The following is a 25,785-nucleotide window of genomic DNA, read 5'->3' on the forward strand; positions in this document are numbered from 1 at the left end:
AAAGAAACTGGACCACAAGTTAACTGGAGCTCAGGTCAAATGCAAGAAGACCCCTGACAGACAGATACACATGAGGGTTTTAATTACATGCTGCCTTCTAGTACAGTTGGGGGAAAAGCAGATGTGTGAGTTTAAACTATAAAAAAAAATATGTGAACATTGGAGTTTTGCATAATTTATGCACAAACTAATTGTTTTAAAACAAAATTATTTGGGGACAATAAAAGATCATATTGTGGATCAAGATAAAACAAATATATCTTTTTTTTTTAACACTGTTTGTGTGGACGGGAATGGTTGTTTCCTGTGTGTTATGCAATAAAAACATTAATCTCCTAAAAAAAAACAAAAAATAATAATAACAAGGTCATTCCAGTATGCTTTAAGTGCAATTCTAGCTTTTTATTTCAAAGTTTTATGAATATTTTGATGATTATCAGGATAATATCGTGAATCACAATCTCAAACATGACATTTTCATATCATCTCATGCCTAGAATGACTAAATACAGAGTACAGTAGATTTTTATATACATATTTCTGGATCCTTTTCTTGTTTGTGTTGCAACGTTGAAGTTCTGAGATTTACGAGGAGTCCCTGAAGTGCACGGTTGGGAAAAACAGTAGGTGGGGTTTGAAGCGAAGGTGAACACGATGTTCACACAGCAAACAGACACTAAACAGTCCAAAGAAACAAACCATAGACGTGAAAGTGGAGCGACAGTCACGACAACAATGACGTGCTGGGGGGGGATTTATTTTTATGAGTTTTTCCGGTTGAATTCGAGATGAAAAATCGGGACTGCCGGATTTAAAACAAACAACCACAGTTTTTTGTCAACGCACCAGGAATGGACGCAGCTCTGGGAACAAGTGAATCATGTCTGCTGGTGTTTATCTGTCAGTTTTATTGGTGATATCCTGTCACCAGCAGCAGCAGCAGGTCACCGCGGGATCCCGTGTCGGATCAGCCGGGTGGGCTTCAAACACAACACGAGCCGGGATGTTTAAAAACACCAACAATGAGGTCGGTGTGATTCGATGTGTGTGATTGTGTGTTTGCTTATTTAATATGTTGGTTGTCAGCAGGTTTTTCCAGCTGTCACATGATAAGGAAAGGAAACCACAGGCATGAATTAAGTGGGCCGTGCGTGCATGTCCACATCCGGACGGACCAACGCTTAAAATGTCATAGTCCTCCAAAAACAGCTGGATAGGAATGACTGTGAATGTGTTTGTTTGTAGTGCATAGTGGGGACACAGTGTAACAGAGGTGTTTTCAATTCTACAGACTTCATTCAAAAAAATGTCCACACTGGATCAGATACTGTATTAGATTGACTGCAGTTAGTACATTTAGCAGGGTTTAAACTTAAAAGAGATTTGCCAACGAACCAAACTTTCCAGAAACTGTATTAACTCTGCTCTAAGTTTATAACTGCATTATATTAAAATGATTATATTAATTTCTTTTTTTTTCTTCTGATATTCTCCGTTGTGTGTGGTGCAAACAGTCCAGTGGAAGTTGCAACCTGAATTATAATGAAATCATTACCTCTGTGACCCTGTGAACCAACAGAGAACATTATTATCTAGAATTTATGGCCGAGCCGTTTTATTGGATTGTATTATATTTTAAAGGTGGCCACTGGTTGTGTTGTACTGAGGCAATATTAATTTGTCAACGTGTTAGCAATTTCTTCAGCATCTCTACATACAGGCCATTGTAGGCAAATGTTTCAAAGAGAGGCAGACCAATTTTTTATTTTTGTGGCCAATACAGATATTGGGTTGTAAAACAAATTCTGAAATAGATATATCGGCTAGGGTTGGCCAACAGCCATCAACTACTAATCCCTGACCATCATAACATCGTGATTTAAAAGGCTTAGAGTTCTTGTTGCATGTTGCTGCTCAGTGCATTAGAAAATGTCCTGTTTATTTTGTTCTTATTAAACCAGCTCAGTTAGGCGAACCCAAGACAATCGATGAAAAAAATTTGTGGTGGCAGTGTTTCTTTTCCCTGCAGGCCGCTGTTTCTGTAATGCCGTTGTTATAGACAGTTTTCTTAGCTTAGCTTCCGTGGCTAGTCGGAAAATGTTGTTTTATGCATATGAGGCTGAACAAAGCTAAGTTATCGAGATGTGGTGCAGAGACGAGGATGCTTTTAAACCTGGCACAGGGATCTATGTCAGTGGTAATGGGAGATAGGTTCCTCTAAAAAATCTTGTCACTGATTTACCATAAAAATAATAATAATAATAATGATAATACACTTTTCAAAACAAAGTTACAAAGTGCTTTGCGAGACCAGATACAATGCCTCAAAACAGACAATCAATTATTAAAACAATTTAAAGGCATTAAGGTTATAAAATATAAAGCAAAAGTAACTAAATAAGTTGAGTAAAATATGTGAAATAGAACATATAAAATAAGTAAGATTGTCAAATATAATAAGATTTAGAGAATGTGTTTTCATACATATTGGTTTAACAAGTCATTTTAACAGATAAAAGTAAATTCAGACCACAAACTCTCTTAGTGCTCTTAGTTCTCTGAGTTGATATCATGCTTATATGCTGCATACTGTTAATACTTTTATGTTACAAAATTACAGAAAATTAATTTGTGGAAAAGCAGTATTGATTGGTTTCTAAGCTTCTGGGCAAGTTATAACAAAGCTGCCACAATTACTGTGTAATGTTTCGAACCTGATGACAAGCATGTGATATAAATAGGTCGATAAGGTCCCGTTGATCAATTTTACGCCACGTCACACAGTATTATGTCCTTCACCATACTTTGATGCAATGCAGCTGTATCTTATAATGTTTGTGATTTCAATCACGATACTGATGAGAGAAAAAGGAAGAAATGTTTGTCTGAACCTTATTGTTTTTATTTTCACAGAGTCATTCAGACAAGTGAGAAGGAAGACTCATATCTTTCTTTACTTTTCTGTGTGTTCAGTGTGACCATGTGATGAATGTCAGTGCAGCAGACCGCTGTACATTTGTGAAGACCACACCAGACTGCAGCATAGAAGACGGCTTCATCAACTACCTTCGTGTGGCCTTCTGTCTGCTTCCTCCCAACCTCACACCTCTCACTGTCACTCTCTGTGTAAGATCTGTGTGTAGATAACTCACATGAAGCAGTACAAAACTCTGCATCTCAGCACCAGCTGATGTTTCTTTTTGAGGAAGTTGATTTTGCTGTAGGACAACCGGAAGTTATCAAACATCTGATTGACTAAACTCAGTCATTTCACTCTTTGCTAAATAAAGGATTTTCGCAGATTGTGTGAACTTCCTGAATTCCCCCTTTTGCAATGGAACAAATCAAACTGTATGATTTGTTCTGTTAGACAAAGTAGACAAACTAAGCTGTCTGTGTGACAGATGAGGAACAACAGGATCAGTGTAGTCCAACAGGGTCACATTTTTCATGGTCAACCTTCTTGTTTATAGAGTTTTGTTTGAGTCCAGCGGACTCGAGCAGCACTTCTGTCTTCTCTGAGTATGTGTTAAGAAAACAAGTCCATCAGACCTCAACTTTCTTCTGTTTCTCTACAGATTGTATGGCTGCTGTTTTTGTTCGTCATTCTTGGACTCACAGCGTCAAAGTTGTAAGTGTCTTCCTAAAGTTCTTCTTCACATGTGAGAGCAGCATGAATCATTTACTATCATTGATTAGTTTTAGCTATGGACACTGTAACGCCATCTTTACAGGCCCGCATGTTCAAGCAACACACATTCGTGCCACCAGTTTGGTCAGCTTTAACAGTCACATGGCTGTAGATGGTTTTTTATCATTTCTTCAAAGGAAGCAGTTTGTTCTGCTTTTCCTTCCCGTCCTACCCTCACTTCACACACTGAACAACACTGCACTGCTGAATGATAGCTGCTGTGTGTTTAAGATAAAATGTCCTGAAATATAAAAGAACATTTAATATCTAATGTGTCTACTCCCCTATTTTTCCCCACTGTGTCTCCTCAGTTTTTGTCCCAACCTGTCAGCCATTTCTACCAGTCTGCACCTCACTCACAACGTGGCTGTATCCTTCATCTGCATCAGGGGTGTAGCGATATATCAGTATTGACAATAATCGTAATATTTAAGATTCAAACAGCGATATTGTGTTAATAAATTGTATTTTTTTATAGTTATGGTTACAGGCTCATTTTCCACCTCCTGAAAGGTGGGACAGATCCAAGATTTCTTTTTTTGCTTGATTGTATTTAAGTAGACTGTTGGGCCTTGGTGGAGGTATGCACTCTACCAAGTGCTGTTCTGGTTTGACATTTTATAGACTAAATGATTGATTATAAAAAAAAACATTAGTCATAATTAAAATAAATTGTTAATGTCAGCTCTGCTGTTGTCCTGACTCAGTACAAAGCAGTCAGACTGATGATTCACCAGTTCCTCTCTGAGAGTGATTTCACTTTCTACAGTTAGATTTTTCTCCATGTTGCGAAATTATTATTTTTTTGTGAGGAATATGTTCCTTGACTGGTGTTTGTGCTGAGGGTGTGACGTTTCTGGCTCTTGGTAATGGAGCTCCTGACATCTTCAGCGCCATTGCAGCTTTCTCCAACCCACACACTGCTGGGCTGGCTGTGGGAGCCTTATTTGGTAGGCACACAGTCTCTCACACACATAAAGACAATAAAACAACTTAGAGCTGTCGTAATATGAAAACTGGGTTAGCCTCACCACGCTCATCTCTCCCTCCCCTCCACAGGAGCTGGTATATTTGTAACCACAGTCGTTGCAGGCAGCGTGGCGCTGGTCAAGCCTTTCACTGTGGCCTCACGTCCATTTTTGCGTGATGTCACCTTCTACATGGTGGCAGTGTATTGGACCTTCTTCATGTTGTACAGAGGAACCACGACCATGAAGGAAACATTTGGTACACACACACAGATACACACACGCACAGATACACACACATAGCTGAACAATAGTGTGGTGAATATTTTTCATTCTTCATCAGATTTTTACTTGCAGGACATTTATTATGGAACTGTCAACGAGGTGTTTGAGTTTTAAATGTATGAATCAAGAGTTAATATGTAGAGTAAAGATTTATCATTTCAAATGATAATAAACCATGTGTAAGAGATTTAATTGGTGTTGGTTAGGGCTTGACAATATGTCGATATATTGTTACAGTGCTATGAGACTATCATCTTAGATTTTGGACATTGCTATATGGTGATATGACATACGTGTTATATTATCCTGGTTTTAAATGCTGTATTACAGTAATGATATTTTTAAAACTTACCAAACTGTTCTACTCATTCTACTACTTGTCTTTGAGAATAATTAATCAGTAATGTCACTGTGTTAAAATGTTTCGGAATCAGCACTAAGATATTTGGTTAAAAATGTTGTGATACTGATGGGAGATTTTGAAATATCAAAATATATAAAAATTCTTGCGTTTTTATTTTAAAGGTGCAGTTTGGGGGAAGAAGATTTTTTATCAGAAGGAAAAAGAATCTTGATTGATTTTTATGACTCAAGCAGTGCAGGACAGAGTGACGCCCTTTTGGCTTTTTCACTTTGCAGACCTTTTACATGCACAAAAATGCTACATAAAATAATAATGACATCACCTCTTTAAAGCTTCAGAAACATATTACCTCTGCTTCAGAGCCATTTGTTTGTTTGCTCTAGTTACCTGTCAGCTGATTTTAATGAGATCATGAGATCCAGGTGAAAGATGGGACATGAGCCAAGACAAAACGTAATGCAACTTTTTTAACTTCAGGCTACATGATCTGTAAATATAAATGCATCCCATAATATCCTATCACTTCTGAACAATCTCTTTTATATATAGTTATAGAAGAAGAGGATTTTGCAGCCTTAGAATCCCAGAATGCAGTCACTCAGCCATACATTTCTGTGAATCACCTTCTCTGATAGCTCATGGGGGTCAGCTGCAACTTAGTCTTTTTAAATATGTCAACAAAAGCAGGAGACTGTGTATAAAGTCGACTTTCGTTTTACGAGCAGTTTTAATCCAAGCGCTCAATAGTTTTAAACACACTGTGAGATTCTGAGCTTAACTTTGTTTCATTTCCTTTTTTCTAGGGTACCTGGGCCTCTACGTGGTGTATGTATTGACTGTTATTATCAGCGCGTACATCTACAACCGGCAGAAACATTCGATGAACTCAAGTGTCAGTAGTGTTACACATATCCCAGGTTAGAAGCACAAATACATGGACACACAGACAAATAAAACAAATGTTTCAGCAATTGCCAGTCATGATATTTATTTTGTCTTTGCAGCAGAGCTTGACTCGTCAGACTCCTCTGATTATGACGTGCCCTGCCTGAACGGTGGGACCATTCAACAGGAATATGGTAGGAATGCAGTTTTTTTTAACAGCAGTATAAGTTAATAAACACCAGGATTTTAATGCATGATAACATCCACTTGTGTGTGTGTGTGTGTGTGTGTGTGTGTGTGTGTGTGTGTTTGTTTCAGAGTCAGAGTACAGGCCACTTCTGCCCTTTTCTGAGTCCACGAGTCAGATCTTGCTGAGCTCCCTGAACCCGGTGGACAACAGGAAGTGGAGGAGAAAACCGTGGAGTTGGAGAGTCTTCAAAGTACTTAAGGTATAATGATATATAATGATATAATGATAATAATTACACTTTGTCAAAATATTGATTTTGTTTAGCAAAATAAAGACAGCTTTCCTTAAAATATTGACTTAATATCTGAAAATAATAATTTTGTATCTTTTTAAAAAAGCCAGAATTCAAAGAAAAAGTCAGAATTTTCCGAAATAAAGTCAGAATTTCCAGAATAGTTGGAATTCCCAAATAAGTCACAATTTGAGAAAAAAAAGAATTCCAATATACATTTAAATTTTACACAAAAGTCAGAACTTGGAGAGAAAAAAAATCAGTAAGTCAATCAATAAGTCTGACTTCCTGGAACAGCCAGGATTCTTAAAAGTCAGAATTCCCAAAAAAGTCAGAATATTTTGAAATATTGTGAAATTCTCAAATAAGTCATAATTCTCCCCAGAAAATCATAATTCTCAAAACAGTCATAATTCCCAAAAATGTTTGTTTAAAAGTTTCTGAAAACAATGACTCAGTATCTCAAAATATTGACTTGATATCTGAAAATAATGACTTTGTATCTCAAAATAATGATTTAGATTCTCAAAATAATTACTTAATATCTGAAAATTACTTTGTTTCCCAAAGTATTGACCATATCTGAAAATAATAACTTTGTATCGGAAAATAATGATTTTATCTCAAAATAATCTGAATCTTTCTCAAAACACTGATCTAAAATCTCTTAATATGACTTCATATCTGAAAATAATCATTTAGTTTTTGAAATTATTGACTTATTTTCTGATATTATTGACTTAATATCTGAAAATCAAGACTTTGTATCTCTAAATGATAACTTAGTCTCAAATTATTGACTTAATATCTGATAATAATGACTCAGAATGTTAAAATAATGACTTAGTAAAAGCTATTTAAAGATGTTCTTCTTTTGTAAATCATCTTGTGCCGTGCACCCATCAGACACCTTTAGAGGTGCTGCTGCTGCTCTGCATCCCTGTAGTGGACCCTGATAAAGAGGATAAGAACTGGAAACGTCCACTGAACTGCCTCCATCTGGTCACTGCTCCTCTGGTGTGTGTGCTCACCTTCCAGTCTGGAAAATGTAAGTGCATCACCTTTCGTGCTAACGGCACCTTGACGTATTCCAGCAGCCATAATCTGTACTTTCCTTTAACTCAATTCTAGATGGAGATCATATGATCCAGGGGCAGTTTCCCGTTTGGCTGTTAACTCTTCTGCTGGGACTCTTCCTGTCCGCGATCGTCTTCTGCAGCACCACTAATGACCGTCCTCCTAAATATCATCCAGTAAGTGTTCGTGGAGATCACAACAGAACATATAATATCCAAAATATACAGGATATAATGTGTAAGAGAATGTAAAACATTTCACAAGAGTAAGAGTCTACACAGCCAGGCTAGCAGCTCTGTGAAGCACAGCGGCTTTTTATAAATAAGGATGTACTGTCTAAAAACATATATATATATATATATATTTTATTCGACTATATATCTCAAAATCATGACGCTGTATTTAACAATGAGATTTTTTTTTGCATCTCAAAACAAGAAATTTTGTCAAATTATGACTTGGTATCTCAAAATGCGTAACTCTTAAAATTACTTAATATCTCAAATAAATATGACATTTTGTCAAAATAAAGACTTTGTGTCTCATTTTGACAAAAGAATGACTAAGTATCTCACAATAACGATCTCCCAATGACACAAATTTCACTGAACTGGAGTGGTATTTAAACAAAAAAAAAATTGGCAAAAGGATGATTTAGTTATTCCAAATGATGACTCAGTGTATCAAAAATATTGACTTAAATCTTAAAATAATTACACATTTTTGCAAAATAATGACCCAACATCTTACAGTAAAAGACTTATTAAAGTCCTTATTTTGTCAAAAGAATGACTTGGTATCTTAAAATAAAAAACGTAGTTACCGTACTTAGTATCCCAAAATAATTGATTTAGCTGAGGCTGACGGGTTCTTAGTTTTTATGTATTGTTAATAAAGTGGAATATGTGCTGGCCAAATACAAAATGTGACGTGATATTGGTGCTACAGGAGAAGTCAAGTGATTCACCACAGTCGACAGGATTCAACATGTGTGAGCTCAGCCTTTCAGAAGAGTCTCACAGGGATCTATTGAATAGTTGTTAAGATATTTCAGTTCAGTTGAAGACGAGTTCAGACCAGTCGAACTTGTTGCTGACCTTTAAGCCAGCATGGCTACAAATTCACAGCATACTGCAGATATTCATCATACTTTGTTCTTCATTGCTCTCAAAACATTGTTATTACCGGATGGGATTAATGTGCTGTTAAACTGATGCTGTGGTGATGAAATATCTTCTGTTGCCTGTCTCTTCCTCCCTCCAGCTGTTTGCTCTTTTGGGCTTCGTGGTGAGTGCAGGGTTGATCAGCGCAGCGGCCTCTGAAGTGGTCAGTCTTCTGCACATGCTCGGTGTGGTGCTCAGTCTCAGCAACACCGTGCTGGGTCTCACTCTGTTGGCCTGGGGCAACAGCATAGGAGGTGATACTTCAAAGACTAATTCTGTTTTTTTATTTTTTGCAAAAGACATGCAAAACTTAGATTTGTACTTCAAATCTCTTCTGTTTTTCAGACTGTTTTTCTGACATCACCATCGCTCGCCAGGGTTACCCACGGATGGCCATATCAGCCTGCTTCGGAGGCATTATTTTCAGTATCCTTATTTCTATGAGAACATGTATGCCAGTGTAAAAAGACAACTTATGGACATGTACAGCTGTGGCTATTAATGACTGCATCCTTGACTGCATTTCCTTCAGACATGGTGTTTGGAGTGGGTTTAGGATGTCTGGTGCAGATGATCAAAACACACACTGATGTGGAGGTAATCTCCTCACATACACACAGATCTGGAGCTGCAGACGTAGTAATCTCAGATACATGAGACTGTTTTGGACCCTGTGAACATGATGCATCTTGTGCCTCTTTCTCCTCCTCAGTTTGAAGTAGACGGCTTGTTGACGTGGGTTCTCGCAGGATCTCTGGGTTTGTCTTTGGTGCTGTCCTTCGTCATTGTTCCTCTGTGCCAGTTCAAGATGTATCGCGTCTACGGGATCTTTCTCCTCTTCTTCTACGGCATTTTCCTTCTCATTGCACTGCTCACAGAGTTGGGAAAGATCCACATCTGACTCTGAGGCCAGTCTGAAATCAGGGATGTCCTCCCTTAATTAAAAAAGACACTTGGGACAGAAGCTGCAGACAAAGGACATCCCCCTCTACACATAATATTAATGCACTATTTATACAAGAATCAACACTCTGTGCACTTGCCAGCCATCCCGAGGTCGATTGTGGAACCAAACAGGCAAATTAATGACAAACTAAGACTTCTCTGCTCAGGGAGCTCTGGAATTAATTATCACACTGTGCCTTTATTTAACTTCTCTTTTGTGCTGACTGGTGCTGTGATGGCACTTTGTGAATCCAGGAGGAAAATACAGGTTGTAAATTAACTACATGTAATTTAAATCAAAATGTTTAAATGAGTCTGTACAAAGCTGCTTTTGAGGAATTAAAAAAAAAATCTTCTTTTTTTTTTAACAGATCGTTATAATTCTTTCTAGTCTTTACTCACTTTTCTTCCAGGTGAACGAGCAGTTACGAGCATTATTATACAGCAAAAAATACATCAATGACAATTTGAACAATTTAATAAAATCCCTTCTTAACTAACCCAAATACATTACAGAATAAGAAGTTATATAAAAGTAAAATAGTCTGTTGAGACATTAGTCAGGAGATACAACGTAAGTGTCTTGTTGAGCAGAAAGGAGTGGAACTGTTTATACTTTTGGTCTTTAGAGAGCTTAGTAGAAGTAGTGTCTGCGTTAATACTGGTCATTGGAGCCATTGGACTAAGGCATCAGGTTTAAGTATTACATGATTTACAAGAGGTCACGTAAGGCCTACAGTAGTATACGTACACAGAATACTGTAGTCCTGCAGGCTCTGGTAATATTTGCTGCAGTCTTTGAAAAGGCCAAAAGAGGGCAACATTCGCGCTTCACTGTTCGAGTGGCAGAGCTGCACTGCTGTGTTTCTGTCAGTCATCAATAACTCGTCTCACTCTCCCATCAGTCCAAAAGGTCCCGGACCAGTTTCCCAACTGTGCCAAATGGAGAGCGTGAGGGGGAAACAGAAAGTGACCTGGAGTGATGGCGTTCCTTAGCATTTAAAAAAAAAAAATGCTGCGATGGTGGCGTCTATGCTCTGCCTGCAAACTGTGCGTTAGTTGATGCTGTGAGGACCAGTCTGTGAGTTGAGCTGCGGCTCTGGGCAGGAAGACATGTCAGGGGCGGGACTCTCCGGCTCCAGCTCCAGGCTTTGGTCGGACTCAGGCAGGTTTTCCCTCGAATACTCTGCATACCACTCCTGCAGCAGCAAGGCATAGAAACAGGTTAGGAGGTTACGACAGACCAAACTGCTGTCATGGTATGCAGGATTATTTCTTCCGTTTCTTACCTGTATCTCCTCCTCGTACATTTTTATGCTGAGGTCACTTTTCGTTCTAGACCTACGGCCAAGGTACACTAGAGACAAGTGCTGCATACGGCACAGCAGGAGGGAAAGCAAGTTAGTGGGACTTCATATAAAGAGCAGAGGATGAAGAGTTTATTCTATGTTTGTGTGATTTCTTACCCCTCCTCTGTCCATGGCTGTCAGGACTCCCTGTAGGGAGCTGAGGGAGGACTGACCCGGGCAGGTCTGTTTGTACAGCTCCAGAGTGGCCAGAGCTTCGTCTCGACTCACCTCTACTTCGAACACTATCCCGTTTTCATCTACAGCGTGTACACAGACATTAAAATATTCACTGAACGCTCATTCACACTAGAGAAGCATGATATATCCATCCCACTATTGGGAAATGTATATTATCAGCTATTTATTGATACGGGTAAAATGACAGTGGATACATGTAGTTGATAATATTAAAGCCAAACTGCTTTCATGGATTTAGGATACAGTCAGTGGGGGTGTCGTCTCTGATGACATAACATTGACTTAAATTAATTTCCTTGAGCCTTAGCCCTAACCCTATCCACTACTTGCCTAATCATAACTTCCTCCCTAAATCTGACCTGAAACCAAGCTTTCAACTAGAGGTGAACAAAAGTACACGCAGCCTTGACCGAAGCAGAAGTACAGATACGTGTGTACATAACGGTTGCAGTATTGATTCAACATCTTTACTCAAGTGAAAGTAAGAAAATGCATGCTTTGACATGTACTGCAATCTCCCTGTCTGTTTCAATCTTATGTTGTTTTGTCTGCCTTGCCTCATGTGCACCAATCGCTAATTTCCCTCAAATACATTAAAGCTAAAGGGATAAGCCTGTTTTGAATTGTAACGAGTAGGAAAAACAGATACCTGAAAAATCTACGTTACCTCCCACTTCTGCTTTCACCCCAAAATGTAATGATTTAAGTTATGGGGAACATTTTAACAGGTTTATATCCGCACAACACGAGTAACACTGGGTCTCACCCTCTGGGTTCTCTACTGGTTCCCTGTTCTTGCGGCTGTAGTTCATTCGGAAAACAAACGCGTCCAGAATGAACGCCACAATGATGGTCATCACCACCTACAGAGACAACACACACATACTGTCACTTTCACTATCACACGAATAAAGGCCAAACTTCACTACAAACTTCTGCATATATTTCACAAACACTGCGACTATACAGGCCTCACCATGGTAACTATATAAAAGGTCATAAAGTACAGTCGGCTCCAGTGGCTCGTCATCGAGGTGACTCCTTCCTGTGAGAGAGTGAACACGACAGCAGTCAAACATTGACACCCACTGATCGGTGACAAGACTGCAGAAATGTGACTGAGGAAAGAGTACAGATAAAAGAGTTGGATCTCACCATGGTAATGTACCAGTTATTGACCACAGTCAGTTCAAACAGAGTCACTAGAGGAGAGGAAAAAAACACAATGCTGTTATCAAAAGTAAAATGAACTGATCCTGGTCTAGTTCTAATAAAAAGCTCATAAAAACATGATCTTTCAATACTAAGAACACAGCATCAATACTCACTATGGCATTAAATCAGCAGTTGAAAATATTCCCCAACAATTACATTATTTGCTCCCTCTGAACAAGGTTTTATATAAACTACAGTGCACAGCTGTTTTGAACTGATTCAGACTTTTTAATGAAACTAAACTAGAGCCACAAACAAGCTGAGGAAGTCGGAAACTACAGCCAGATGGACTTGAGCCTTTTCTGGGATTTGTCAAGGAAAATACAGAAAATTGTCAGCTGTTGCAAAAAAAGGATTACCAAAGCTGCTGAGAATGTTGTTGAAGTTATTGAGATAATAATATCCCTCTTCCAACACTGTCTTGTTGCCAATGGTGATGTTGATCTGTCTGTACGAGTCTGCCACTGTGCTGGTGCTGAGAGACAAAACAGACGGAATAAAGGGCAGTTAGTGGAAGTGAACACAGTTCATCATTTTGTAACAAAAGCTATGAAAAAATTGCAGAAGACCAGAGTTAAAGGATAATTCTGGTACTTTTAAGCTAGGACGCAAAACGATTTGGAATCAGTCTATTAGACCACCTTAGCCAGCAGCCATAACATAGGCAACAGTAACCCAATTATTCAAGCCAACTTTGACCCGCATAATAAGTCAAAAGTACTTCTTTCTACCACTGATGACAAATGAAGAAACCCTCAATCCATCCCTTAAAATGTTAAAATATTAAACTTGACATTTTGCCCCCGCTCCTTCTCTAATGTCCGCCCTCCCTCTCGCTACTCTCCCCATAAACTCACATCTAACACGGTGTTGTGGCTTCGGGCTAAGGCAATACACTGGAACAATTCCAAAACTTTTACACCTATTTGTCATTTACACAGGGCCCAGGTTTAAAATGACAACACCAACACATTCCAGTCAGCCCATGTGTAGAATACTGACAAATACATTTCAGGTGACTTCTTTAAAATGTAACTATGATGTCTTGACTCACTTGCAGCAGTTGGGGTAAACCACATCTGCGAAGAACTCCATCCCCACAATGGCAAAGGAGTAGTAGAAGATGATTAAGGTCAACCCCAGACTGGCCATCCTGGGGAAGAGCTCGAACATGGTGTCCAACACGTTACGATACCTCTGCTTTATCTTAAACAGCCTGTGAGAGAACAACAGCCAACATTTCAACGTAAAGGAAGATATGAATGAGTACATGGACATTACACTCTGAGGAGTGAGAAATAAAAGTGTACCGAAGCAGCTGAAGTGGTCGGAGAACTACGATGAAATAAAACGGCTCCATATCAAAGGCGAGAGCGATCAGACCCAGGAAGGCGAACACTGTCACTGAGAAGTCAAACCTGGACAGACGAAAACCAAAAACACAGAGTCAGTGTTTCACACATGTTCAGAGACATTTTTGATATATTTTTACACACAAAAAAAACACAGTAAAATGACTTAAGTTTTAGTAAGAGTACTGAATCCAAATGTTCATACGCATCTTTGGATTTATGCATGTGAGCTTTTAAATCTGACATTTTGGATTCAGTACTCTCACCTAACATGTCAATCAATCAGCATCAGTGTCCAGGTTATTACTCACAGATTCCACCCAGAGCTGAAATAAGCCATCGGTCCCAAACCTGAAATTTTCAATAACACCTCTACACCGTAAACTAAAAGAAGAGGGACAGAGGGAGCGTTCATATTAGCATTAGAGCGAATACACAATTTGACATCCTCTATGATCAGTTTTACATCGTATGAATGTTTTGAGTCCGAGACAACTGACGATCTACTCACTGGTCAGAAAAACAATGTAACTCCAGGGGACAAATCTGGACCAAGAAAATCCACCTGCAGAGGGAGAGCAAGGTGAGAGGTCTGCAGCGCAAAATCTCCTGTGTTGTGCGTTTACGTGAGCCGGGGGGAGATCTTACTATTCAGCGTGTACGTCTCCACGAGGATCCACACACCATTGATGGCAACCACCGCATCTGCAGCCACGAGAAAAAGGTTAAAGGATAAGTTCACCCAAAAATGATAATTCAGTCATTCTCCACTCAGCCGATGAAAAGTCAGGAGGAGTTTCGAGGTTGGAAAAACCTTTCTGGAGCTTCACAGCAAAACACAAGCAATGTTTACACAGACAATATTCTTTATTCTGCATCAAATCGTTCCAAGTTAAGATTTCGGGTCAGCTGTTTACATCACTGCATATTTACATCGTGACTGTGGGCGTGCATAGAAATAACGGAGCTGAAATTTGTTCGGTGATTTATACCATTTAAAGAGCCAAAATCTTCACTGTAGCTGCTAAGCTTCAATCGTTAGCAGATACCTTGAAATATTTTGTGAACTACGAAACTTTATTGGACTTTCCATCAGCATGAGAGTGAGTTGACAATGATTGAATTTCCAATTTTGGGTGAACTTGTCCTTTTAAAGGTTTATCATGACAGACTGTTGATAGATATAAATGATATTACTTACACATGGCATACTGGAAGCCCTTTGACTTCACAAGCAGGTTGATGCCTGTTGAAGCGGAGACAGAGCGCTGACAATAAGGAACCGAGAGACTTAATACTTCCGTTGTATATACAAAGGAGAAAAGAAACAGAGAACTTGCCTTTGAAAATGAGGAAGGTCGTGTGTGGAAGGTCATCAAACCAATGCTCTCCACTGCGCCGCGCCTTAACGACAGACACATGTATGTTAAAAACAACCACAAGGACATTTGGTGTGAATTATAACTGAGCAGTACACATTTTTAGTTACTCACCTTCCATTTAAGGCCTGTGACCTCATAGAACTTATAAAAGTCCTGTAAACTGCAGCACAAAAGATTCATTAAATCACATTAAATGCATCAAAATGAAGAATTTTAACGTAAAAAAGGTGTCAAAGGTGTGGCAGTCACCTGAGCATAGGAGCCCCCGAGGTGTTCAGAGCTTTGTATGTGAGGAAGCGGTCTCTTGCAGACATCCGAGGTCTGTAAAACCGCATCAGACCGTCAAACTGTTTGAGCGACACGCCCAACGGCCTCTGGGGGGAGCGCCACATCAACACAGACAAACGCAACAGCCGTGAGCGCCTCGTAAAATAAATAATGTGTTCCAAATATACATAATAGACGACACAGAACAGTGAGGTCATACCTGGCGGCTAACCAGCAGCTGGAAGGCGTGGTCAATGGCGGAGCGTTTGTGAAGCAAAAGAGATTTAAACTTCATCTTCTCGACATCATTGAACGTATCGAACACCACTGCCAAGAGCTGGACAAGGACAGAGAAAATGATGTGAAGTACAAAATACGTCAAGAGAGACACTTTAGAAGTAGTGAAAAGAAGGCTAATTGTACCAGGTTCATGATGAAGTAGAGCTCTATGGAGAGGTAAACAATGAAGAAAACACAGGACCAGCGGTTCTTGGAGTACGCCGGCATCATCACATCTGGGAAACTACAAGAAAGAGGGACGCATGAGAAAACTGCACACATGTGGTGAGACACAAACATTGGCGATGAGCTCTGAAAGCAGGAAGCACTGCTGGCATGTCGTGTGTTGTGATAACTAAACCATTACTTTGCTTACTTTGCTGTGGTCAGCAGCACAAACAGACTGACGAGGCTGTTCTCAAGAGTGCTGAAGTACTGCGGTGGGAGGAGAGGGATCAAGTCAGGAGATGTGACCATCACAGACACAAAACTGAAACAAAGACAACACCCACCCCGAGTCCCCGAACGTACGTAACTCAAACAAACTAACATGAGGGGAACTCGAGACTCAACGTACCGGGTCAGAAGTGTTCGGAGAGAAGAGACAGAAACCTGGAGGAGACAAAAAGGATAGTCAGACACAAGATGGTTAACTTTTTTGAGGAACTATGTTACACTTTTTAGCACAAGGGGAAAAAAAAACCCTCCACAATTTTAAAGTTCAACCAAAAATGAAAATTCAGCCATTATCTACTCAACTTTGTGCCGATGTAAAGTGGGTGAAATATTCTAGTCCACAAAATGTTTCTGAAGCTCCAAAGCAAAACAGCATTGCAGCGTTCTCCTAAACAACCGAAGCAGCTGGGGACTTGTTTTAAAATGTAAAAAAACCAAACAAACAGAAAAACATAAAATGCCTCCATTCAGCTCGTTCCGTGGCATCCAAGCTTCCAGATGCCCAGAGATCCCAAATTGATTTGAAAGACGTTATTTGAACCCTCAACGTCTGAGTCGAGCTCACGCATCCACAGAATTGCAGGTTGCGTACTCTTTTAGCTTAGCAGCCGCAGTGAAGGTTTCGGCTTTAAAAAGTGTGTCAAAACATCTTTTCAAATCAATGTGGGATCTTAGGGCTCCGACAGACTGCTGCAAGATCACGCTGGGAATGCTGCATGGAGAAATCTTTTTTTCTGTCGTTTTAAAACAAGTCTCCAGCCACTTCAGTTTTTTAGGCGAATGCTGAAACGCTGAAGCTTCAGAAATGTTTTGCGGACCACCAAACACTCCATCTGCCTGAGGGTGAGTGGAAAATAACTGAATTTTCATTTTGGTGGGTGAACCTTTCCCCTTAAGGAGTTAATATATATTAAAATAATACATTTTCTTACCCAAGATAGCAAATATAACCATGAAGAAGAGCAGCAGTAGGAGGATGTCAATAAAAGGTGGGAGGGACTGGAAGATCTGACGCAAATTCCTGTTCGGGTGAAAGACAAAGATTGCATTAAATTGTTAAATGAGCGGTGTCAGTTTAATCAGGGAGTTGGACAAGATCATGATAAAAACACAACTAACTCGAACTTTGAAGTTAAACAAAAGGCTCCAAGTCCAATACAAAGAAACTCTTTATCTTACACTTCTCAACTGAGGAAGCTGATCCTCTACAGCTGATTTCTATTTTGTGATCATGACTTTAACCTGTCACTGTAAATCTCATCAAGTGTCATTGCGTACCTGCGTACAGCACCGCAGTATCTACAGTCCACCAGGAAAATTGGCCTGAGAGCTCGGGTCACTCTGACGTGAGACGTCTGTCTGATCAGAACCACTATGGCCTCCACGAACTGCAGCAGCAACACGCACGTCTGTACAAAGAGAATACACAACCTGAATAACACACAGCGACAGAAGATTAATCTAGCATCAGAAAGTACCCATCATGCATCAGTTACCTTCACCATTGTCCTCTTGTGTCGTATGAAGGTGCCGAAACCTAACCAGCGAAGTTTCATGCATAGCTCAAATGCCACCATGACCAAAGCCAGCAGCTCCAGAGTGGCGTGGACCTGCAAAGGCATCACAAACGCTTTAACACCAAACTGTGTGTATAAGCTTGTGTTGGTGTGTGTGTCTGTGCATGTATACGTTCACTCACGTAGACGTCCAGGCGCAGTGAGGGCACCGCGGGAGCTTCGCACAGAGACAGCATCATCAGCAGGAGGCCCGTCAGCAGCTCCATCATGTAGAACAGGTGGTTGTGGGCGAACAGGTACGCCGCCAGCGCCTTCGGGTTTCGAGGATGGGTGAAGAACTTATCATTGTTCTCTCCCTCCTGGATGTGAAATTTAAATGACACATACATATCAGACATTGTAAGCCTTTTGATTATATTTAAAGGTGAAAACTGTAAAATATAGGCAGAATTTGAAGGCAGTTCAAAAAAAAAATCATAGAGGGCAGTATTTCACCAGAGTAAATGATAACTGCTGCTCTTCGCTAGCTTTACTTAGCTGCAGTTAGCTACCGTTGGCTAATTAGCTCATGGGTCAGGGTTAAGGTCAGGTAACACAGGTGACAGATCTAAGCTCAGCTGGATTTGGCAGCCTGACATGAGAGTGGACACCCCCCAGGGAAAGATAAATATTCTAAACTAACACATCTGACAAATTGCTTCTTTAAATGTGCGGACAGCCCTGAATGTTTGGCTGTTTCTGACGCTGAACATCATTACACGGGACCTTTTTAAGTTGGCAGATGACTCTTGGTTATCAGCCGAGAACTTCCACATTTCTGTGTCACTACTTCCTTTTTTCAATTTGAAGTTTCTTGTGTCTGAACTTCACTTATCTTGTCACACATGCTCATGATCTAAATATAGCCCAGTGAAAGCGCTCAATGTTTAACCATCTAGAAGTAACACAGTGCGGAGGGTGTAATAAAAAACAACATTATGATCATGTGAACCTGCATGTGACTTGTGAGCTGCAGTAGCCCTGCACAGTCACTCGCTGATAAATGCCACTGCTTGTGAATACCTGCAGGTAGATGGCTGCTTCCTGGTAGTTCATCTCCCAGCTCTGCCGTAAGGACACATTTTGGCCTCTGTGGTTCTGGGGCCCAGGCGTTGAGATCACAGCGTTGTTCACTATGTCATAATTGCCTCCTCCTCCATCTGGAAGAAAACACAGTGTCAGCGCATTTATACAGCTAATGATAATGTGCAAACGGGCAGAAGTGGTCTCCACACAGACACACAGAGTACATGAAGGTGTGTGTGCCTACCGGTGGAGCCTAGTTCTAACGTTGAGGCGTACGAGGAGATCACTACCGGACTCTCGTTATGGGTCTGATCTTCACGGCAACCGGCTGCCTGCCCGCAGAAGCACTCCATTGATCAGTTAGGATTTTTTCTGTGAGCCTCAGCTTTGTGAAGGTATTAATGTTCCTGTGTGTGTGTGTGTGTTTGTGTCATTCACAGTACGCTGGTCTTATTCCAGCATCTACACACATCTGGAGATACAGATGGCCAAACATTCAACTCAGGCCAGATGCAAACTCCAGAGACAAAGTCACAAGTGGAGTCAGAGTCCTCACAGTTCCAGAAATATCCAGGCAAGGCTCGAGGAAACAAGGCTGACACTGTGACACTGGAGACCAAACAATCATTCAATTGAGAATGTTTATGTAGTTCAGAGCTTCTTGGACAACTGTGCCTGCCTAAGCAGCCGAGTTTAAACTTCGAACCCAATGCTGCCAGTCAGTGAGAAAGTCTCGTGTCTGCACTGATGTCACATTGTATATTACACCTCCTTCCTGCCACAGACAGGATGCAGACAGGAGACAGATAAACCACAGGCTGACTTAATCCTGTGCAACCAGAGAACATATGACCAACTTTAAAAGACAGGGAAGACATCTAGATATACAATATCACAGAGAAAGAAGCATGTCATTGTAGAATTTTAAATGAGACTACTTTTCCTAAAACCTGCACTGTCGTCACAATTACCTCAAAAGTACAACAGAGACAGCTGAAATCCAGAGAAACTCTCAAGCAGGCTCTCTCATAAATAATAATTACGGTTTCTTTCTTGAACAAACTCTTCCTCTACGCGTCTTCCCGCAGCTGCCTATTTTAGATGTCTATCTGGGTGCTCTTCCCACACACTGCACATCACATGTTTCTGCTTTAGGCACCACTCCTCGGAACAAAAAAAAAAAAACCCGGTGAAGAGACCGTATGAGTCTGTGAAACGCAGTCACAGACATTTCCTTCCCACCATGCCGGCAGCAGATCGAGCTGAAGTGTGAAGATCAAATTCCAGTCCAGCGGCAGCCTGGCTGTTATCCTGACAGGAGTACACCGCGTGTCCGCCGTGTGCTATTCCAGCCCCTCATTTGTTTGAGAACAATAACATGTTTGAAGCTCCCAGTCAAAAACACGGTGAGGTCAGGCTCACAGCAACACAAACAGGCTCAGCAGTCATGACCGTTTCTCCAAGGACAAACAACAAATAGTTTTGTGGAGATCTGAAGGGTCCTGACCACCGGCAATAAAAACTGAACTCCACACGTCTGTCCAGGCATGTGATTTGCCACTGAGGTGACACTTTCTCCCGGTCCAAGTTCAAACTCCCTCACTTTCCAGAAAGCTCCAACAGCAGTCAGAAAGAACAGAAGGATATGTCCTCCTTCTGTCCACCACTCCCAGATATCCTGAGAAAAAAAAAAAAAAGTCCTCTCCTCTTCCTGTTCACCTCCGGAGCCAGAGAAAATGATCCAGTTAGCTCACACACACAGACACTTACACACAGGCTGCAGACATTCACACACACAACACACACATGCTGCCCATGAGCAGCAGGGAGGGGCTGAGGGGGTGCACGGTCTGCTGAGGCTGCAGTTTCTCCGATGGGTCATTTTGTAGCTTATATGTGAGGCATACAAAGGGCAGTGGGATTACTATGTTGAGTGGATGCATGGATACCTATACATACTGCACGCACACACTCACACTCATACACAAACACACACACACACACGTGATCTCAGAGCCTGGTGGACAGCCTCCATCAAAGCAGTGCAGCCTGGACGAGCAGCGTGTACGCAGCCGACTGTCAACAACATTCAGTGGCTTCAAACCGCACATCTGGTAAGTAGATGAGCTTCAACTTCATTCTACAAAATGCACAGCTGTAACTACATTTATAATATTCACAAAAATACTAAATACTCTTCCATCAACAACATCAGAGAGGATTTAATGATCTGTAGTCTGTACGCAGTTGTCAGTTTATTTGATGAACCACACTGAAGCTAATTTTGTTCAAACTGTTTCAGAGAGATGTTGATTCAACTTCATGTGATTCTGGAGGCTCTAGTGGGGAAGCTGAATCTAATATTTCGTCCACCTCATTTATATCGAGGGCAAACGAATAAATCCGCACAGTACGGATGTTTTCAGCCGATACTGATAACCAATAATTATACCAAAATGCTCCAGTATCAGTGAAGCGCCACAAACTACAGCCTCCAAAATGACTGTAAAGACAGACACCGAAAACAGCTCCAATAAAAACTTCATGGAGGGTGGATTTATTGCGTGGCTGTAAACATCGGACTGCAGGGCTTAAGCGCTGTTTACCGGATACAATGGCAAATGAGTGTATATTCACCTTCAATCAAAAATGTGTTTTTTTTCATTGTTTCTGCTGTTGAATGTTTGAGCTACACTGTGTGGAGTGATGTGCTGGGTTTCACATACGTCTGTTGAAAGATCATTGAAAACATCACAAACAGTTCTGAGACCAATCTTGGTGTAATACTCATGTGTTGAAGAAACTTGACATATCTAGTGCCAAAACACTGAGAATGGACTTTACAGTAAAGTAGGAAACATCTCCTGCTGCCAAGTAGTTAAAGGTGCACTATGTAGAAGAAATGTTAGTCAGAGGAGAAAGACCTTCGTTGACTTATTTCTTTCTGTCTATACAAACTAAGAAACTCTTTAGTTTTCTTGACTGTATAAACTCAACAAGCTGACCTTAAAAAGGACAACACAGCTTAGACTGTTTCACTTTGTTTGTATGTGGCGGACCCTGCCACCTTTTTAGCTTCAAACAGTGTTTTCTTCTGAGAACGGCTTGTTTATTCACTTATTGAAGTTCTAAATATTTCTCAGTTTGTGTTATTACCTCAAACTGTGCTGCAAAAAGTGCCTCTATGTGGAAGAAATCAGAAGAGAAAGATCCTCATTGACTGATTTTGTTCTGCCTCAACAAAGTAAAAGAAACAAACTCTCTTTGTTTCACTTTGTTTATATGTGGCGGACCCTGCCACCTTTCTAACTTCAAACAGTGTTTTCCTCCATGAACAGCTTGTTTATTCACTCATGGGTGGGACCAAACATTTTTGAAGTATTATCACCTAATCTGTGTTTTAAATAATACCTTTCCGAGTCTCTGAATGTCTTTTTCCAAAACTACATAGTGCACCTTTAAACTTTTGCAGTTACACACATCATGTCTTCAAGGTTGTTTTGTCTTTTAACAAGATAAGGGAACATTCTTTGGGAATGAGGGGGAAGGAGGATCTTGCGTTGTTTATCTGTGCCTGTCTGTACATTCCCAGCAGACATGGCTGCCCTGTGTGTGAGGATAAGGTCGTGACAGTGAACACTTACTCTCGTCTCCTCTCTCAGCCTCCTCGCTGAGCAGCCCGCTGTTTGCCTCGTCCCAGGTCAAGATGAGAGGCACATCGTCGTCGGACTCCATGCCAGCAGATGAAGAGGTTGAGGCTACCGTTAAATCACACTTAATCTGATCTACTCACCAGCTAAAAAAAGGGACATTGTTTGTACGACGGAAGCAGCACAGCTCACCGCGTCTGACGTGAAGTTTGTTGTTAGCTAACTGAGTTGCTAACTGATGTGCTAGCTAACCAGCCGTTAAAACGTCCGTGGTGACAAACGCAGCTCGGGAGGAACCGGGTTTCCTGCTGTTAAGCCGTGTGAAGCGGGATGAACCTGTTGTGTCCACACTCCGTCTCCGCCCTGTCCCGGATGGCATCTGTCACCGAATCAAGTGCTTCACTGTCACTCAGGCTAACAAGCCGAGACAGTCCGTCTGTGTCCATCACGGGACCATCTTCATCAACTTCATCATCATCGTCGTCAGCGCACACCGGGCTTTCTGCTCTTTAATAATGCTGCTAACATTTAACTGATAACCGAGACAACAGCTGTTTATCTAAATTAATCCTGTCCAAGGAAACAATCCCTGACACTTAACACAGACACTACATGAAGCTCTACAGATACTGTGGACAGCACAGATCAACAAACATTCACGACACTGACGAACTTTACGGCAGGCTGGGGCAATATTTTCAAAATAAAAGTCGATGGCTTTAAGAAATATTATTATTTTTGTATTAATTATGGAGGACCACAGGTGTCACCTAAGGGACTGGAGCTGTGACCTGCTGGAGCTGCTGAGGTGAAGGACATCTGTTCGGACTGTGTGCTTCACTTTCTTCAGAATGGTCTTCAATTCATGACACGCATGAAACTGCTGACTGGAATCATGCAGATCAACTGACTGAATTAATTCTTCCTTTCATATCATTTAACATAAAAACAAATAAGTTGTAAATGAAGACTATCAGCTAAACAACACAAACCTTCATACTCTTCATCTCTGTGAAGCAGCTGTGTGTATCAGTGTGGCTGTTTTGTTACACCGAAGGCAAATAAAATTTAGTAGAAATTTGTGCTACAGACTTTTTATACAGCTACATTTAAGTTTTTATTTTATTGTCAACATCTTGTTCTGGAAGAGGAGCCTTCAACAGAAAGATTATCTAACCAAAAGATTTTTAAAAACCTGACAAAACTTATGTATTAGAAATATGTTTGTTTTGTTTGTATCAATAACCCAAATGTTTTTATTGAAAATGTACTTGTGACTGTATGTTCTGTGTATAAAGGATTTTATCATGGAGGCTGAGTCTTGTTTGATTTAATTATCATTTGATAGTCTGTCTGTTATGTAAGCAATAATTTAACTGTTGTAATTTGTTTAAGTGGAGCTCATTTTTAACTATTTACCAACACACTAATTGCATACATTATTAACCTATTATTGAGCTGAGGTGTCCCAGATTACCTGAATTCACCTTATTATAATATTAAAGTAATGTAACTTGAGTACATTCTGTTAGTATTGGAATAATAACAAATAAAGACCAGAGAAATGTAATATCAATAAAAAGGGTGACATATCTTAATGCTATTAACGATTGTTTATCTGAGTTGGTTTTATTCAAATCTGATCTATTTTTATTTTAGCCTCTTTTGACAAGAAAGATTGAGAGAGATTACAGGCAAAAGAATGAAGTAAAGGAACCCAGACCTGGACTCTAAACACAGGACATCTGCTCTACCAACTCAGATAAATAGTGTTGTTCAATAGTTCTGCACCTCTCTGGTTGGATCCAGGTAAACCAGGCAAAATTAAGTCCCGCCCACATATTTTCTGAGAATGCAGGTGGTGCGTGCCAAAAGAGGCGGTCTAGCTCGTTTCCCGCGTGAAGTTAGCGCATTTCCCTCCAAAACTTTCAATGCTATATCAGTCGCTGACAGATCTGCACTCTGATCAGAGCGGCTCTTCTCTGAGGACACGAACACGGTCAGTAAACTGTTCTATAGGAATCTGCTTTGTGTGTACATTTACCTGCTCAGTACAGGTGTATTCATGTCTGTGTGGGAGGTGTACAGATCAGTTATTACTTACCAATCTCAGGTAATAAGCCCAGGTGATGTTCCGTCATATATCAGTGAGCTCCACATAGTAACTACCTTCATAATTTGTCTAAGCCCAGTAAATTCTATCTATGTATGTGCAGGTTTAAAAGGGAGCCAGCCTCCCTCTCATGTCGGTGAGTTGTGTTTTTGCCTCGAATGTTTCTGAAATAACTCTTAGCACCAGGCTGAAGATGTCTCATTTAACTGTTAAGTGTTGGGGTAAATTCGGCGTGAACATAATCCTATAACTACATCCAGTTAAATCTGCGATGGAGGTTGTGTTTTGCTCGGTGCACCAAACTCCATTGTAATTTTGGCCGTTTTTTCTCTGCCGTGTTTATAACGTGAATAATGCACACTTAATTAAATGTAGGTCACTTTGTCAAAACAAGTTGGTACTTTCGGTAAAATCGGCATGAAGCTATTTTTGATTTATGTGTTCTTCAGAACGACATGAAATCTGGTTAGCGAAGGTTTGCCGACAGTTAAGTGAGTGGTTATGTTATGTTAGCTAGCTGACTTTAAAGTTGTTGCAGATGCACTGCATGGTTTGGGAAAAACGTAACCAGCGGCTCAGCTGCCTTTATTAACGGGTAAGGACACATTAAGCGGGTACTGACACTATAACGAGCTTATAAAGACGTCTGAGTCATTTCATCGTCGTGTTTTTACAGACAGGTTTGCATGTTAGCTAACGCGTGTGTCTGTTGGAGAGTGTTAGCATGACGCCATTATCGTGCTGTGTAAATGTTAACTTGTTTAATACTAGCATCATTACAGCCGAATATCAGAGTACAGCACTGTTAGCTAACAGGCTACATGTTTTGTGTTTGATAATGTCTCAATATGTTAGTATGTCAGCATAGAAGGACATTTTGAGCAGCTAAAGTAGTTTATACACACAATATGCAGCCTCATTGTAGCCTGCACTGAATGTAGTCAGTGTGTTTGGCTCAGTTCTGGTTTAATGTGTTATTAAAAATCATTGCACTTACTCCCTGTGTTTCAAAAGATATACTTTAAAATCCTATTACTCGTGTATAAAGCACTGAATGTTCTCAGGACTTATTTTTATTTTTT

General features: G+C 40.4%; 2 protein-coding genes and 1 long non-coding RNA gene across 6 annotated transcripts; 2 read left to right on the forward strand and 1 right to left on the reverse strand.

The window, feature by feature from the left end:
- The first annotated feature begins 607 nt into the window (after nucleotides 1-607).
- On the forward strand, nucleotides 608-10,228 carry slc8b1 (solute carrier family 8 member B1). 2 transcript variants are annotated; one of them, XM_030417201.1, is made up of 15 exons: nucleotides 608-1,027; nucleotides 2,974-3,126; nucleotides 3,579-3,631; nucleotides 4,003-4,060; nucleotides 4,536-4,641; nucleotides 4,751-4,918; nucleotides 6,112-6,225; nucleotides 6,316-6,387; nucleotides 6,512-6,642; nucleotides 7,582-7,723; nucleotides 7,807-7,928; nucleotides 9,016-9,169; nucleotides 9,261-9,341; nucleotides 9,448-9,512; nucleotides 9,628-10,228. In XM_030417201.1, the coding sequence occupies exons 1-15, from the start codon at nucleotides 881-883 to the stop codon at nucleotides 9,814-9,816; spliced, it is 1,755 nt and encodes a 584-aa protein (XP_030273061.1). In that variant the 5' UTR covers nucleotides 608-880; the 3' UTR covers nucleotides 9,817-10,228. The 2 variants fall into 2 exon arrangements, with proteins under 2 accessions (XP_030273061.1, XP_030273060.1); XM_030417200.1 differs by having other exon boundaries at nucleotides 609-1,027; nucleotides 6,313-6,387.
- Nucleotides 10,229-10,320: 92 nt separating this feature from the next.
- tpcn1 (two pore segment channel 1) lies at nucleotides 10,321-23,262 on the reverse strand. Of its 3 annotated transcripts, none has more exons than XM_030417199.1 (26): nucleotides 22,585-23,262; nucleotides 18,938-19,074; nucleotides 18,058-18,234; nucleotides 17,855-17,968; nucleotides 17,637-17,767; nucleotides 17,291-17,379; nucleotides 16,480-16,514; nucleotides 16,279-16,337; nucleotides 16,047-16,146; nucleotides 15,844-15,960; nucleotides 15,606-15,748; nucleotides 15,468-15,516; nucleotides 15,315-15,378; nucleotides 15,176-15,220; nucleotides 14,623-14,679; nucleotides 14,486-14,539; nucleotides 14,286-14,358; nucleotides 13,933-14,040; nucleotides 13,677-13,838; nucleotides 12,982-13,097; nucleotides 12,563-12,609; nucleotides 12,384-12,452; nucleotides 12,174-12,270; nucleotides 11,327-11,466; nucleotides 11,150-11,230; nucleotides 10,321-11,059 (listed from the first exon to the last, which is right to left on the reverse strand). In XM_030417199.1, exons 1-26 carry the CDS (start codon nucleotides 22,673-22,675, stop codon nucleotides 10,916-10,918), a joined length of 2,499 nt encoding a protein of 832 aa, XP_030273059.1. In that variant the 5' UTR covers nucleotides 22,676-23,262; the 3' UTR covers nucleotides 10,321-10,915. The 3 variants fall into 3 exon arrangements, with proteins under 3 accessions (XP_030273059.1, XP_030273057.1, XP_030273058.1); XM_030417197.1 differs by lacking the exon at nucleotides 22,585-23,262 and adding an exon at nucleotides 19,185-20,306; XM_030417198.1 differs by lacking the exon at nucleotides 22,585-23,262 and having other exon boundaries at nucleotides 15,606-15,730.
- On the forward strand, nucleotides 20,300-23,902 carry LOC115581799 (uncharacterized). The gene is made up of 2 exons (XR_003984070.1): nucleotides 20,300-21,054; nucleotides 22,533-23,902. It is a non-coding gene; the product is annotated as an uncharacterized LOC115581799 (long non-coding RNA).
- Nucleotides 23,903-25,785: the final 1,883 nt, after the last annotated feature.

Source organism: Sparus aurata, chromosome 5 (assembly GCF_900880675.1).
Source record: "Sparus aurata chromosome 5, fSpaAur1.1, whole genome shotgun sequence".
In the NCBI taxonomy this organism is placed as follows: domain Eukaryota; kingdom Metazoa; phylum Chordata; class Actinopteri; order Spariformes; family Sparidae; genus Sparus; species Sparus aurata.

Coding starts and splice junctions, on each gene's coding strand:
- tpcn1 (XM_030417197.1), bottom strand. CDS start 19,293: ATGGAGTGCTTCTGCGGGCAGGCAGCCGGTTGCCGTGAAGATCAGACC. Junction 16,515..17,290: donor GGTTATATTTGCTATCTTGG/GTAAGAAAATGT, acceptor TGTCTCCTCCAG/GTTTCTGTCTCTTCTCTCCG. Junction 13,839..13,932: donor CGACCACTTCAGCTGCTTCG/GTACACTTTTAT, acceptor GTTCTCTCACAG/GCTGTTTAAGATAAAGCAGA.
- slc8b1 (XM_030417200.1), top strand. CDS start 881: ATGTCTGCTGGTGTTTATCTGTCAGTTTTATTGGTGATATCCTGTCAC. Junction 4,061..4,535: donor ACCTCACTCACAACGTGGCT/GTATCCTTCATC, acceptor GTTTGTGCTGAG/GGTGTGACGTTTCTGGCTCT. Junction 9,170..9,260: donor CTGGGGCAACAGCATAGGAG/GTGATACTTCAA, acceptor TCTGTTTTTCAG/ACTGTTTTTCTGACATCACC.